This window comes from Oncorhynchus gorbuscha, linkage group LG01 (genome assembly GCF_021184085.1).
Source record: "Oncorhynchus gorbuscha isolate QuinsamMale2020 ecotype Even-year linkage group LG01, OgorEven_v1.0, whole genome shotgun sequence".
NCBI lineage: Eukaryota > Metazoa > Chordata > Actinopteri > Salmoniformes > Salmonidae > Oncorhynchus > Oncorhynchus gorbuscha.
Window position 1 is genome coordinate 17,594,294 of NC_060173.1, and position 15,678 is coordinate 17,609,971.

A 15,678-nucleotide genomic window follows, 5' to 3' on the forward strand; every position below is an offset into this window, starting at 1 on the left:
CGAGGGAAAATAGTCATACAAAACAATAAGCCTAATAATAATAACAACAATAATAACAACAATAGCCTAATTACAACATTATTTTTAATACAAGTGAATGCGGATAATATTTACAAATAATTACAATTATGACATTGCATCCTAATAGAAATGAGGCAAACACCATATTCTCAAAGTTCCTCCCACAAGCCCGAAACTAACATTTAAGTAATTTAGCTGTTATATGCTCAAATGAATTTAAAATACACTTTTTAAATAAACCCTCTATTCACAGACAAACTTTGTGGAGTCCTTTAAAATAGCCTTTAATTAGTCTCTGTGTGCTGCCACCGTTATCACAGTGAAAACTATACCAAAAAGTGGTCAGTGTGCAAAATTGATGACTACACTTTCTTTGTTAAAAGGACACTGTCTAGCGCTTGCTTATGAAGTCTAATCCAATCATAAATTGCTTATTCGAACCAATCAGCAGGCACTGAATTTCCCCTGAAAGAAACTCACGTCGAGAACTTTGTTGAACTTCATTGTTTGACTGTCAGTTTCGAAAAGGCTTTGCTAACGGTCCAGTATAAAAAGCTTCTTCTAAATGGAATGGTCAGAAGAGAACTGTGAGTCTTTCCACTTGGATCCTATAGGCCACGGAAACTCATTCAGTGAGAAAGGGCTCTTTACAATTACTTTTCCTTATCCACCCAAAAGGAGCAATGATGTTCCCTAGTGTACTTGCGGCTTCCGATATGTACCCCAGACTACTTCGACCGCCGGCGGCTCACTCTCTGCCCCAGTCCTTGCATTCAGCGTTCGCCGCCCACTCAAGCTTTTTGGTGGAGGACCTGTTGCGGATCAGCCGGCCAGTGAGCTACTTGCACCGGACGATTCCGTTACCCAGCGTGTCTCCCCCGGGATCAGGAGCCACCACGCTGACCTGCAGTCACCACACTGACCAGGCTGTCATCACCACTTCAGCACAGACAAGAACGGGCTCTCCTCAGAGCCCACTCTCCATCAACAACGACCCTAACTATCTGAAGTTTGGAGTTAATGCCATCCTAGCACCAGAAACGAGAAACGGTAAGATTATTGGCAATGTATAGGCTAATGTAAACTTCATTATTTAGCATTTACAAACAGGACACCTGTTACGCAGGGATGTGGATATGTGTAATGCATGGATCGAGATTATGAGGGCAGTGTCACAACATTTTAGGCCTATATGATTTGACAAAACGAAATGAGTAATTTAATTCAATGTTTTCTTTAATTTTGAATCACAGCATCGTGTACACCTTCAATGCATCATGCCATGCACGGGAAAACCTTCCCTCTGCCATATTTTGACGGATCGTTTCACCCCTTCCTCAGAGCATCCTATTTTCCAGGTAAATCCACTTAATAATCCGATGCCATGCTCCATGTATTCAGCTGATGTCGTTGTGCCTTAAAACAATCTGCCATTGGCTAGTTGAATCTAGAGGAAATACAACCGTTAGTTCAGAGGTTGGAAGCCGAAGAACATCGTGGAATCAGTCTCGCCAATTTGATGCCCTATTTAGCAGAGGCAGGAACTGCTGACATTTTGCACCGGTTCCCCTAATCTACAAATTAGCCGCAATTGTCATGGTCTAAATTTGAGGCGGATCCCCTCTCACAAGGAAGCTGCTTGCGTCTCTTCATTGCTTCTCTTTCCCACCGAGCCAGTGCACTTAGTTACTGATAACTCACAAAGCTTTCAGCACCATGACTAATTGGTCAGCTCCCTCCGGCAGCCACACACATTCTGCTGATAGGCATTTACCAGTCATGGACTAATTCCCCATTAAGGGCTATTCATTATTTCAATATTCTCACAAGACCACATAGAGGGTTATGCATGTTTATGGATCGTGCTGATGTGAAAAATCTAAAGTTAGCTAACAATACAGTGGCTTGCCAAAGTATTCACCCCAGTGGCATTTTTCCTATTTTGTTGCCTTACAACCTGGAATTAAAATATATTTTTTGGTGGTTTGTATCATTTGATTTACACAACACGCCTACCACTTTGAAGACACTTTTTTTGTGAAACAAACAATAAATAAGATATTTTGCAGTAATTACAGCTGCAAGTCTCTTGGGGTATGTCTCTATAAGCTTGGCACATCTAGCCACTGGGATTTTTGCCCATTCTTCAAGGCAACACTGCTCCAGCTCCTTCAAGTTGGATAGGTTCTGCTTGTGTACAGCAATTTGAATTGAGGTCTGGGCTTTGACTAGGCCATTCCAAGACATGTAAATGTTTCCCCTTAAACCATTCGAATGTTGCTTTAGCAGTATGCTTAGGGTCATTGTCCTGCTGGAAGGTGAACCTCCACCCCAGTCTCAACTCTCTGGAAGACTGAAACAGGTTTCCCTCAAGAATTTTCCTATATTTAACGCCATCCATCATTCCTTCAATTCTGACCAGTTTCCCAGTCCCTGCCGATGAAAAATATCTCCACAGCATGATGCTGCCACCACCATGCTTCACTTTGGGGATGATTTTCTCGGGGTGGTGAGAGGTGTTGGGTTTGCACAAGACATAGCGTTTTCCTTGATGGCCAAAAAGCTCAATTTTATTCTCATCTGACCAGAGTACCTTCTTCCATATGTTTGGGGAGTCTCCCACATGCCTTTTACCGAACACCAAACATATTTTCATATTTTTTTCTTTAAGCAATGTCTTTTTCTGGCCACTCTTCCATAAAGCTCAGCTCTGTGGAGTGTATGGATTAAAGTGGTCCTATGGACAGATACTCCAATCTCCGCTGTGGAGCTTTGCAGCTCCTTCAAGGTTATCTTTGGTCTCCTTGTTGCCTCTGATTAATGCCCTCCTTGCCTGGTCTGTGAGTTTTGGTGGGTGGCCCTCTCTCTCTTGGCAGGTTTGTTGTGGTGGTCATATTCTTTCCATTTTTTAATAATGGAGTTAATGATTCTCTGTGGGATGTTCAAAGTTTCTGATATTTTTTTATAACGCAACCCTGATCTGGACTTCTCCACAACTTTGTCCCTGACCTGTTTGGAGATCTCCTTGGTCTTCATGGTGCCGCTTGCTTGGTGGTAGCCCTTGCTTAGTGGTGTTGCAGACTCTAGGGCCTTTCAGAACAGGTGTGTATATATACGTAGATCATGTGAAAGATCATGTGACACTTAGATTGCACACAGGTGGACTTTATTTAACTAATTATGTGACTTCTAAGGTAATTAGTTGCACCAGATCTTATTTAGGAGCTTCATAGCAAAGGTGATGAATACATATGCACGCACCACTTTTTATATATTTTTTTAACAAGTAATTTTTGTAATTTCACTTCACTAATTTGGACTATTTTGTGTATGTCCATTAAATTAAATCCAAATAAAAATCTATTTAAATTACAGGTTTTAATGCAACAAAATGGGAAAAACGCCAAGGGCATGAATACTTTTTCAAGGCACTGTAGATAGTAGCCTGGAGTCGTGCAAGTAAAATCTAATGATAGGCTATGGGCCGGTCTAATGCTACAGTGCTCTCAGTTATACAGTATATTTCAAGATTAAGAATATAGGTTTATTTTGTTCCCGAAGTTATAGTGAATTCACACATAAATTGGCTTTCGAATAGCCAACAATAAAGACGATTAAAATAATCTAAAATGGATAAGGTGCAGATCTGGATTTAGAGACAGCTTATTTTGAAAGCAACAAAACAACTTTAGCCTCATAGCTTTTCGTATTTAATGAAAAGGATGTGTGGCAAAAATAGGGCCCAGCCATCAGTATTCTCCAAATGATCTTGGCATGCAGACAGTTGTGATTAGTTTGAAAGTGTAGATCTCTTTTGTTGCAGTAATATATGGCTTTAGCGGCCTGTCCTAAGCCTTTTTTCAGTTAGTTCATTACTACACAATTACCGTTCACGCTTCATTAGCTACTCTATCTTTCATTGGGCCTTTTCAAAAGGGATACTCTGCCTTTTTACCATACCAATGCTATAAGGGACCAAGCAATGTGCTAATTAGCTGCTTCGTGCCAATTCACTCAAACGGACTGCATTTCGGATCTTAAAGAGAGACTTTGGTTTAAACTACGAAATAATTATCTCATATGCACCTTTAACCCCTCCACCCACTCGCTGAAGAAAAGGCCAGGCTAGCCTACTTTCACATTCACTTAGCCTATGTGTGCATTTTCTTGACTGACATGATGCAATGCTAATGGTATGTTGTTTTGATAAATATTTTAGCATCTTCTTCAGTGGTTCCTATCCCTGGTACCTTTTCGTGGCCGCTGGCTGCAAGAGGAAAGCCCAGGAGAGGGATGCTCCGACGGGCAGTGTTCTCTGATGTCCAGCGCAAAGCCCTGGAGAAAATGTTTCAGAAACAGAAATACATCAGCAAACCAGACAGAAAGAAGCTGGCTGCAAAACTTGGGCTAAAAGACTCACAGGTAAAAATGTAAAAGTAATTTAGGCCCACATCAATACAAAACATAATCTTAATATAGGCTAGGCCTATTTTGGGATTATTACTGGTATGTTATACTATTGTTATTAGAATCAACCATTAGGCCTATTAGGTAGCCTAATAATATTTCATGTATTTTTCAAGGTGAAAATATGGTTCCAAAACCGAAGAATGAAATGGCGCAATTCCAAAGAGAGGGAGTTGTTGTCGTCCGGAGGTTGCCGGGAACAAACCCTTCCAACTAAAATGAACCCCCACCCGGACCTCAGTGACGTCGGGAAGAAGTCCTGTGAGGAGGAGGTGGATGCGTTCAGGCGGGACAGCCCGCGCTCAGCCTTCTGCCGCTCGCCATCAGAGCGCGAACTTTTGAACAGTGTGGAGTCGCACCTCTCTTCGCCTTGCAACTCTAGCAAGCACTCAGACTTCTCAGAATCAGAGGATGAAGAGATTACAGTGTCTTAGTTGTGCATAACACATACATTATGCTTATATAAAGTTGTTTAAACACATACTGTATATTGTCACATATATTGTATATAGACATTATTACCCAAATGAGACCCATGCATTCTTTAATTTGAACACATAGCCTATTTGTCTGTGATATAACCAATTCTCCTATATGTTAAATGTAGGGGGTCATATTGGTTGTGGCAGATATTTCAGTACTTATTAAGCAAATTTGACATATTTTTGCAGATTTTAATCTTTGTACCATATTTTGTAAGGGGCATTTTTATACCAAGAGGATTATATCCGATTACAATGCTATTGTGAAAAGGCCAGGCTCTTACAATCCAGATGCAATGTCTTTAATCTATGTTCAATGTATAACTTAAAAATACATATATTATTTGTATGCTTTGTTTAAATGTTTGTATTTTGAGAGTATTTTTTTCCAAATAAAACTAGAAAATGTAAAGAACAACTTCTGCTTTCTTGACGATGGTCCAACAAAACACAATAACACTTAATAAATCATTGATGAATGTCAATAGGATTCATTATATTTCTACTACAAAAAGTAGACGATGATAGATGAGGTGTCACTGCTGTTCTAATACGAAAGACAGGTCAGTATGAAAGAACACAGTCTTCCACGGTCTTAAAACGGACAATGAAAAGGTGCAGTCCTCCATTCTGGTTGTACACACTTCTACTGTACAGATGGCAGGTATACGGGATATAGACCGGAGGACATACCAGTCACATAGGTAGCCTAAATAATAACAGAAAATTACATAGGTAGCCTAAATAACAGAAAATTGAGACAGACTTGAGACAATGGAACTGGGCTTAACACACTGAACAATATTTAAAAGCACATGAGATCAAATAAAACTTTTTGCATTTAAAATAACTTACACTGATTTAGAGGATTTCTCTGAATACAAAAAAATGAAAAGTACAGTATCGTGACCAGATTTATTCTCAGTCTCATGATATTTCACATAAACTATTAACAACATATTAACAACATACAATCTATAAACCAAACTGTACACAAATGACTACTCTCTATTTCTGTACAAGATTTCAAAATGTTTTCAAAACGTGGGATTCAGATAAAATATTTACATTTTTTTTACATAAGCAAAATGCACATATCAAATAATTATTCAACATTATTAACAACTAGATTCAATAGCACACCTTTTTCACAACATTCCAACATCCAAACTTTGTGGGACCAAGAGAAGAAAAACAAACATTTTCTATTTGTGCTTGCATCACCCTTTACAATCCAGTAAGATATGATAGTGAAAATACAAACCTCACAAAAATATTCACAGATCAATGTACTTACAATACAACTTTTGACAATACGTAAAAATGGAAGTGAATTTTTGTTTTGGCTTTAGTCAAAAATTCCAAGTGAAATTTGCATAGCATTTGTTTCTAAGAACACTCAAGAGGATGAACAGCAACAACACTGGCAGATAATGGGGACCTTGTGAGGGGGAGCAACCAAAGTGGTGCCTCGTAGTAGCATAAGCCACTCTGAAAAAACTCCATCTTATTAGGGAATCAATTCTAGTCACTCCAATACAGCAACACTGAGGATCCCATTAACACTTGATGCAAATGGTCCTGGTGCTAATTCTCCAGAGTGAATGACTAGACACGCCAGCCTCTGTCTCAAAGCCATGCAGTCGCTCTGATTCCTTTCTAGACTGGGACCTTTCAGATGTGGGCCTACATGTCCAAAGTGCCTCTATAAGAGAAACACTGAGTTGAAACATTTCATGCAGGGATTGTGCTCCGTTTTGAGCTGAATAAAAGACAAACAAGCACGGTTGGGATACTGTTTGAAATGCTCATGAGGTAATATATATTTTTAGAATTGTGTCAATAAGTTCACATTTTCCCAAGCAGAGCACCAAAAAAATCCTATAAGCATCACTGATTTAAAAAAATCCCTAACAAAAGCCTAGACCTTTTTGCTACCCGCTGGGTGCACAGAAAGGATGTGTTTTCATCAAAGCCTAAACAAGCTCGCAGCCAGCACCTAAACTCTGCACAGCCTCTATAGAAATCATGTTCATTAAAGGCATGCGTGTTACCACCGCTGTTATAAAAGTAGCAAGGCATCATTTGAAAGTTAAGCATAAAAAATATGTCCACCATGGTCTGTGCCTCTCCACTAAGAAAATGCACACAGGTCAAGCTGCTAGGTAAAGGCCCCCTTATCTCAGCTCGCTGGTCACCATAGCAGCACCCACCTGTAGCGCGCGCTCCAGCAGGTATATCTCTCTGGTCACCCCCAAAACCAATTCTTCCTTTGGCTGCCTCTCCTTACAGTTCTCTGCTGACAATGACTGGAACAAACTACAAAAATCTTTGAAACTGGAAACACTTATCTCCCTCACTAGCTTTAAGCACCAGATGTCAGAGCAGCTCACAGATTACTGCACCTGTACATAGCTCATTTATAATTTAGCCCAAACAACTACCTCTCCCCCTTCTGTATTTATTTTGCTCTTTTGCACCCCATTATTTCTATCTCTACTTTGCACATTCTTCCACTGCAAATCAACCATTCCAGTGTTTTACTTGCTATATTGTATTTACTTCGCCACCATGGCCTTTTTTTGCCTTTACCTCCCTTATCTCACCTCACTTGCTCACATTGTATATAGACTTATTTTTCTACTGTATTATTGACTGTATGTTTGTTTTACTCCATGTGTAACTCTGTGTTGTTGTATGTGTCGAACTGCTTTACTTTATCTTGGCCAGGTCGCAATTTTAAATGAGAACTTGTTCTCAACTTGCCTACCTGGTTAAATAAAGGTGAAATAAAAAATACATTAAAAAAAGCTCTATGCAGCTGAGTGAATGTATATCCAGTTATTGCTACTCAGTTTGGACCACATAAGCTATAGCCTAGGTTAGGTCACAGTCAAGGCAACCGGTTTGACATCTGATAAGCTATAGCCTAGGTTAGGTCACAGTCAAGGCAACCGGTTTGACATCTGATAAGCTATAGCCTAGGTTAGGTCACAGTCAAGGCAACCGGTTTGACATCTCATGAGCTATAGCCTAGGTTAGGTCACAGTCAAGGCAACAGGTTTGACGTCTCATAAGATTTGTCATTTATTTATATGGTTGACTGTCTTTGCCTGTGATTGTAAACAGACTCCTAATAAACATTGAAAATAGTAGAGTACTGAGTTGAAATTATTCAGGTTACTAAACTTTGACTGGGATTTTTATCTTGGGTTACCAGCACCCAGTATGGCCCAAGGCTATTCAATTTGAGCCCTGGAGAGGAGAAACATTTACGTTTTTTTGTTTCTATCTGGTAGTTAATTGTATTCAAGTGGTTTCCAGATCTGAATTAGAAGGAGAGGATGAAAAAACAGAAGTATTTCATCCCTTCAGGACCGGAATTTAATAGCCCTGTAAGGCCTACACTCTTAGAATAAAAGGTGCTATCTAGAACCTAAAAGGGTTCTTCGGCTGTCCCCATAGGAGGACCCTTTGAAGAACCCTTTTTGGAAAGTATTGAGTTCCAGCTATTATGCAGTATGTCTGCCTAAAGATATGAAATGACAGAAGTCCAAATTCTAACTTCAAATATATCTTCAAATACATAACCTCATATCTATCAGTCTCCCATTGATGTCAATGGGTGATCAACACAAACGTATCTCAAGTTAGGATGTGTCCCAGCCACAGTGGGTATTATCTGCCCTAGTGAGACTCATAGTGTGCACTCCAGTGATAAGTCCAGCACGGTGTTGTCATGGTGATCCTGGTTGCTGTTGGAGTCACTGTCGTAGCTCTGAGTGCTGGCGGAGCAGTGGGCCGCTTCCTTTAGCTTCATCAGCATGTTCATCTGTGGAGATTAGAGGTCAGAGGTCAGATAGGTTGTCCCCTACATACAGACACCGATGCTAACCATAAAAGCATCAATAGGACAGTAGATAGTCTTTAAAAGCAGCTTAATGAAAGACTTTGATCTTGGATACAAACATCAAGTGAAACCTTTGTCCATACAGACCATCATCACATACAGGATTATTGTGTAATGTCATACCAAACAGACTTTCTTGAATATTTCCAAATCCAATTGATATTTGGGATGAAGATTGTCAGAAAGGCTAACACGAGGAAGGGATTATAATTCACTTACCAGGGGGTCTCCGTTAGTGTCTCCCTGGGGAAGCTGCTTGCTGGGACAGCCGTCTTTGGAGATGGAGAATCCATCGAATCCCACGTCCACTGGCCGGAGCTTCAGCAGCTGGGTCCATTGGTGCTGCAGGGGGCTGGCTGCCCAGGGATAGCTCTCCACCACCCACTGTGCTGGATCCTCCCATGTAGCTCTCCTCCCATACAGCTAGGAGACAGACAGGTCGACAGACAGACGACTCGGTTAGAATCATGCTAGCTGATCAGTGATTTTCCTTAAAAACTACTCCTTCAAGGGTTTTTCTTTACATTTACTATTTTCTACATTGTAGAATAATAGTAAAGACATCAAAACTATGAAATAAGACATATGGAATCATGTAGTAACCAAAAAAGTGTTAAAAAATGTGTGTGTGTGGGGGGGCTTATTATATACATGCATGTATTGCATCTCTCTGTGTATGTGTGTTAGTTACTAACCACCATTCAAAGGCCTTGTTCTACTGCAAATGTGAATTGATGCCACATTTCCAGCGTTGTGTAATTTTAGAGTACCTGCAGCCCCTCTCGGACAGCCTCCAGCATGTAGGGAATGATGGAATAGTTCCACAGATCTGTGAACCACACTCTGGATCCCTCCACATCCATGGGGCAGGACAGGAAGAGGCGGGGCCCTGGGAGGAAGATAGAGAGACAAATGTCAACAAAACATATATTTTTATTCAATAGAACCTTCAATATGTTTTCTATATTGACACATTTCAAATAGACAATAGAAAAGCATGCATTCATTCAGGCACAGTTAAATATCTATTCATCCATCTCTTACGTCATAATGTAAAACAACTTGGCCAGATAATGTCAGATTTTTTTTTTTGTTTTTTTTGTTTTTGTGGATCTTACCGATGGTGACGTCCGAGGAGCTGTGGGACTCCAGGAACCGGTTGAGGTGATGCCAGACAGTAGGGATCCACTCGATGATCTTCACCAGCTCAGCATTGCGCTGTCGGCTGCTAATCTCTGTCTCCATCAGCCTCCTCCTCAGGAACCGACCCAGGAAGCCCTTCACTGGCTCAGTATGGTTGGCACACAGCACCCACCTAGACAGGACACCCACACAGTAACCAGATAACAGTTTAGAGGATGATCAGTTACTGTTCAAATAGACCTCTAATCAGGGTTAGGCAGAGAACAGAGATATCAGTCCATCCATTTATAAATACTGCCCTCTTGTGGGGTCTACATGACAAGTCACACAAATACATTTTTACATTTCAGAATAGAGATGACATCATACCACATTAATTGTTTACTGAAAAAATAGTCACATATAAGAAATTATAGGATATGATATACTTGAAGTTATGATGAAGCTGGAGGTTGGGAGTGGTCGATGTAGCCTGATTCATTGTTCCAATGATATAAGGACTGTGAAAAAACAAGTAATTGAGGATTTAGGAGTGTCACACAAATACAAATGTTTTTATGTGTGTGTATATGTGTGTGTGGGTGTGCCTGTGCGTCTCTGTGTGTGTGTGTACTGACCAGCGGTGGTGCTTGCAGCTGAGCAGACCATTGAAGACCTCTCCCAGGGAGCTGCTGCGGTGCAGGTTGTCCAGTATGACCACCAGGGGCATGTTCACCCCATGACTCATACTATTACACTTGTCAGCCAGGTTAGACAGGTACTGACACAGCTCCTGGACACCAGCAACAAACAGACTACAGAGTTTACCATTTCCACATTAACCACACAATGATTCCCCATACAGCCTCTAAAATACCACATATACCTATACATTACTAATGACATATCAAACATGTTTTCCAATTACTGTATCCTCCAACAGTTCAAATGTAAGGAGGAATAAGCATTTCCCTTCGGTAATGTCCTCTCTCTCATATAGCTATACTCATTAGGGTTAGATTCTGGCACCTCTGATCTCATACAGAAAGTATCCCATGGTAAAGGTTATTCCTACATATGAGTCATGATAGTGTTTGACAGACCTTGCTTGACTTGTGGTCGACGTTGAACGTGGCAATGGTCCCATCGATGACCTCTCTCCTCTCCCTCAGCACCATGTGTTCGGCCAACCGGCTGGCCAGGAAGCTCTTTCCAGTGCCGCTGGGGCCAGACAGGATGATCCTGCCGTGGTCATGCAGCTGGGACACGTAACGCTGCAGCAGGGGCTTGGGAATCAGTGTCTCGAATACCAGGCTGTCCTGGCTGTGCTCACACACACCTGCAGGCAGGTGGCAGCACAGAACATATATGTTAAAGGATATGTTCACTTTTTTTTATTATTCACTGAATTGTTTTGTTATTCACTGATCCAGACAGCTTTTAATTACAGGGCTCAGATTTACTTAAATAATGACTACTAGCAAAAACAACGGGAGTGATTGGGGCATAGATCTCACTTTCTAAACTTTGCACAGAGGTCCATTCTTGCCCATACCTTTGAGGGAGACAGAGATGGTGTCACTATCTCCAACAAGGTATCCACAGGGCAGGAGTTCAGGGGTGTCAGCCCCACTGGTGCGATGGATGTCCCCGATGCTATAGCCCAGGACACAGTCTGAGTTTAGACCCAGCTGGCTGACTGGGTCCACATGGATGATGTACTCCTGCAGGACCAGGGACCAATCACAAATCAGATACAAGACAAGGGACCAATCACACATCAGCTACAAGAGCAGGGACCAATCACATCCTCAGATACAGGACCAGGGACCAATCACATTATCAGATACAAGACTCGGGACCAATGACATTATCAGATACAAGACCAGGGACCAATCAAATAATCAGATACAGGAACAGGGACCAATCACACATCAAATACAGGTGTATACTAGTCACTCCTCTACCAAGAGTTTTTAATGCCTGTTGATTTACCTTGAAGAGACGTCTGACCACCCCATCAAGCACATCCCACTTAGTTTTCCCACTGACACCAATGCAACCAATCAGGAAATGACGAGGTCTACGGTCCTATAAAATAAGATACGATATTAAGGACAAATATGGGCACAGTCAAACATTATTTGGTAGCTATTGTAATTTTTTGTGAGTTGGAAATATAAGAAGTTTGGTACCTCTTTCCACTTGGTGTCCTCATCCAGAGTTACGACCACCTTGACGTGTTGTCCTTCTTTCCGTGAGCTACCGTCCCCGCTGTCCTCCAACAGCATGTCTACAGAGACAGGGACATAGATGTTGACTACTGCAAACCGGACTACAAACAATCACACACACATACAGAGACTAAAACAGACACGCACGCACGCTTCGATCACTTACACACTCAATCTTACCGAGGCTGGTGGACTCTGTTAGGGCGAGGCCGTGCTTTGACTGGCCCGCTGAGGGTGAGGCCACTAAGGCCTGTGAGGCTGCTCTGCTGCAGCTGCCCTGACTCTCCATCTTCAGACAGTCGTTCTCGGTCTTCAGCCTCTCTATCTCGCCCTGAGGACAGGTTACAACACACCAGGTCAAACACAGCTCAAAGCATCTCACCACATTCTATTTGATGTGCTTTGTGGTGGCCAATGTTTGAGTGGTCATTTATAGGGTGTGGAGTTTTCCCCAGGTCACAAGGTCAGAGAAACCTCCAGTAACCTCATCATGTCCTATGTCATTGGTCATATGTGGTTACGTTATGGTCACCCTCACCTGCATGCGGTTCATGGACTCCCTGAGCTGGTCCAGCTGGTGGGCGGAGCTGAGGGCCTCCAGGCGTATGTCAGTTAGCTTCATCTCCTTGTCTCGGAGCTCACTGCGGAGCCCCATCACCTTCTCCGCCTCGCTGTCTGTGTACTCTGAGATCCTGCAGACAAGACATAGACAGTCTGGTCAGTTCAGGGTTATACAGAAGGCCAGTCCTCAAGAGCACATCCCCAAAAAATCCCATGAAGCACATTCTCTTGCAGACAATTATCAGACAATTATGCTTTTCATACAGTGATCAAAAGCTCAGTAACATGCTATACAAGTACATGTTTTGTCACTGCCACGAAATATTGTTTCTTATTCCAAGTTAATCCAGAGGCACTGAATCACTGTGTTGTAGATAGGGGTCCAGGCAATCAGGCAATAGTAAACAGGACAAGATGAAGGTCCTGTGAAGGATGTGTGATTGGCTCCTTCGTTCTAGTTTCAATAGCACAACAGGCATGAGTGATGAAGTTGAGATGAATTGGTAGGATAATCACTTGGTGCATCAAGGCCATTTGTTAGGAAAATCCATCATCAGAATTGATCATAAAGTGAATGGTGGTTTACAGACGTTATTCACACTCTATTACTGAGCCAGAGACCTAGTCCTCAACACCCCAGTTCTACGGCCACGCCCACTAACAGGCAGGGGAGAGAGAATGGGGCTAGAGAAACACAGACAGACAGACAAGAGAGGGACAGATTCAATACAAACCTCCAACTAGGGACTAAAACAATGAGGCCATGCAATCTCTAATTATCACACACAGCTATGCATGTGGTACTGGTATTGTTTTTATATATTTTTTATTTGACCTTTATTTTACTAGGCAAGTCAGTTAAGAACAAATTCTTATTTTCAATGACGGCCTAGGAACAGTGGGTTAACTGCCTGTTCAGTGGTAGAACAACAGATTTGTACCTTGTCAGCTCAGGGATTTGAACTTGCAACCTTTTCGGTTACGAGTCAAACACTCTAACCACTAGGCTACCCTGCCGTCCCTATATAGGGGTTACTGGTGTATATGGGTTACTGGTGTGTATGGGGTATTGGTGTATATGGGGTATTGGTGTATATGGGGTATTGGTGTATATGGGGAGCTGGTGTATATGGGGTGCTGGTGTATATGGGGTGCTGGTGTATATGGGGTGCTGGTGTATATGGGGTGCTGGTGTATATGGTGCTGGTGTATATGGGGTGCTGGTGTATATGGGGTGCTGGTGTATATGGGGTGCTGGTGTATATGGGGTGCTGGTGTATATGGGGTGCTGGTGTATATGGGGTGCTGGTGTATATGGGGTGCTGGTGTATATGGGGTGCTGGTGTATATGGGGTGCTGGTGTATATGGGGTGCTGGTGTATATGGGGTGCTGGTGTATATGGGGTGCTGGTGTATATGGGGTGCTGGTGTATATGGGGTGCTGGTGTATATGGGGTGCTGGTGTATATGGGGGTGCTGGTGTATATGGGGTGCTGGTGTATATGGGGTGCTGGTGTATATGGGGTGCTGGGTGTATATGGGGTGCTAGTGTTTATGGGGTGCTAGTGTTTATGGGGTGCTAGTGTTTATGGGGTGCTAGTGTATATGGGGTGCTGATATATATATATATATATATATATATATATATATATATATATATGGGGTACTGGTGTATATGGGGTACTGGCGTATATGGGGTGCTGGCGTATATGGGGTGCTGGGTGGGGTGCTGGCGTATATGGGGTGCTGGCGTATATGGGGTGCTGGCGTATATGGGGTGCTGGCGTATATGGGGTGCTGGCGTATATGGGGTGCTGGCGTATATGGGGTGCTGGCGTATATGGGGTGCTGGCGTATATGGGGTGCTGGCGTATATGGGGTGCTGGCGTATATGGGGTGCTGGCGTATATGGGGTGCTGGCGTATATGGGGTGCTGGCGTATATGGGGTGCTGGCGTATATGGGGTGCTGGCGTATATGGGGTGCTGGCGTATATGGGGTGCTGGCGTATATGGGGTACTGGCGTATATGGGGTACTGGCGTATATGGGGTACTGGCGTATATGGGGTACTGGCGTATATGGGGTACTGGCGTATATGGGGTACTGGCGTATATGGGGTACTGGCGTATATGGGGTACTGGCGTATATGTGGTACTGGCGTATATGTGGTACTGGCGTATATGTGGTACTGGCGTATATGGGGTACTGGTGTATATATATATACTGTACATATAAACTTCTATAGTATATATACACCTGTTAAGATATTTGTATCAGACACAATGGGAGTCAGTTGTAATCATTAATATGGTCATGTAATCCTTCCGACCCCTGAGTTGACTTCCAACCCCTGAGTTGACTCCCGACCCCTGTTGTTGAGGGAACAGGGAGCTTCTATTATGATCCACTATCTCCTCCCAGTTATAAACAGGTGAGCGTCTAATGGTCTATTGGTCTGGGCCCAGGTACTCACAAAGAGTTGGAGTGGGAGTTCTGGAGCATGGGTGTAGAGGGGGTGGAGCAGTTATATGCAGCTAGCTTGGGGGAGGAGGGCAGGGAACAGTCGGTCATCTCCTCAATGTCTGAGTGGGAGGACGCAGACTTGGGCGACTTCTTCTTCCCAAATGCTTGCTTGAAGGAGCTCCGCAGCTGCAGCCGGGGACAGGGGGAGGAACAGGGAGCAGGGAAGAAAAGAGAGAGACCTGAGTACATAGTGAAACACACAGGCACATCAGGGAGTACACAAAGCATTTATAAACTTATACTCTTTCACCATCTCCAACTGAACAAGCAATAATATTTTTTGGAAAGAGTGTGTGATCTTACCTCATAAACCTGCCACACCATAGGAGAGCACAAGAGGGAAAATACAAGACAAAAC

The 15,678-nt window shown here is 42.7% G+C and overlaps 2 protein-coding genes across 12 annotated transcripts in view; one reads left to right on the forward strand and one right to left on the reverse strand.

The window, feature by feature from the left end:
* The first annotated feature begins 587 nt into the window (after nt 1-587).
* Nucleotides 588-5,379, forward strand: dbx1b (developing brain homeobox 1b). The gene is made up of 4 exons (XM_046346374.1): nt 588-1,071; nt 1,275-1,379; nt 4,241-4,443; nt 4,605-5,379. The coding sequence occupies exons 1-4, from the start codon at nt 705-707 to the stop codon at nt 4,920-4,922; spliced, it is 993 nt and encodes a 330-aa protein (XP_046202330.1). The 5' UTR covers nt 588-704; the 3' UTR covers nt 4,923-5,379.
* A 2,274-nt stretch (nt 5,380-7,653) lies between these two features.
* Nucleotides 7,654-15,678, reverse strand: part of LOC124033928 (neuron navigator 2-like) — a 179,579-nt gene continuing 171,554 nt past the window's right edge. For 9 of the 11 annotated variants that reach the window (XM_046346457.1, XM_046346418.1, XM_046346390.1 and 6 more), the window contains 14 exons: nt 15,624-15,632; nt 15,271-15,446; nt 12,775-12,928; nt 12,417-12,567; nt 12,198-12,295; nt 11,998-12,093; nt 11,558-11,726; nt 11,106-11,341; nt 10,641-10,795; nt 10,452-10,523; nt 9,999-10,195; nt 9,651-9,769; nt 9,100-9,303; nt 7,654-8,802 (listed from right to left, as the gene is read on the reverse strand). In XM_046346457.1, the coding sequence (XP_046202413.1) occupies nt 8,668-8,802; nt 9,100-9,303; nt 9,651-9,769; nt 9,999-10,195; nt 10,452-10,523; nt 10,641-10,795; nt 11,106-11,341; nt 11,558-11,726; nt 11,998-12,093; nt 12,198-12,295; nt 12,417-12,567; nt 12,775-12,928; nt 15,271-15,446; nt 15,624-15,632 (1,971 nt within the window). In that variant the 3' untranslated portion in view covers nt 7,654-8,667. The remainder of the gene's footprint in view (nt 8,803-9,099; nt 9,304-9,650; nt 9,770-9,998; nt 10,196-10,451; nt 10,524-10,640; nt 10,796-11,105; nt 11,342-11,557; nt 11,727-11,997; nt 12,094-12,197; nt 12,296-12,416; nt 12,568-12,774; nt 12,929-15,270; nt 15,447-15,623; nt 15,633-15,678) is intronic. The other 2 variants (XM_046346412.1, XM_046346487.1) reach the window with 1 other exon arrangement.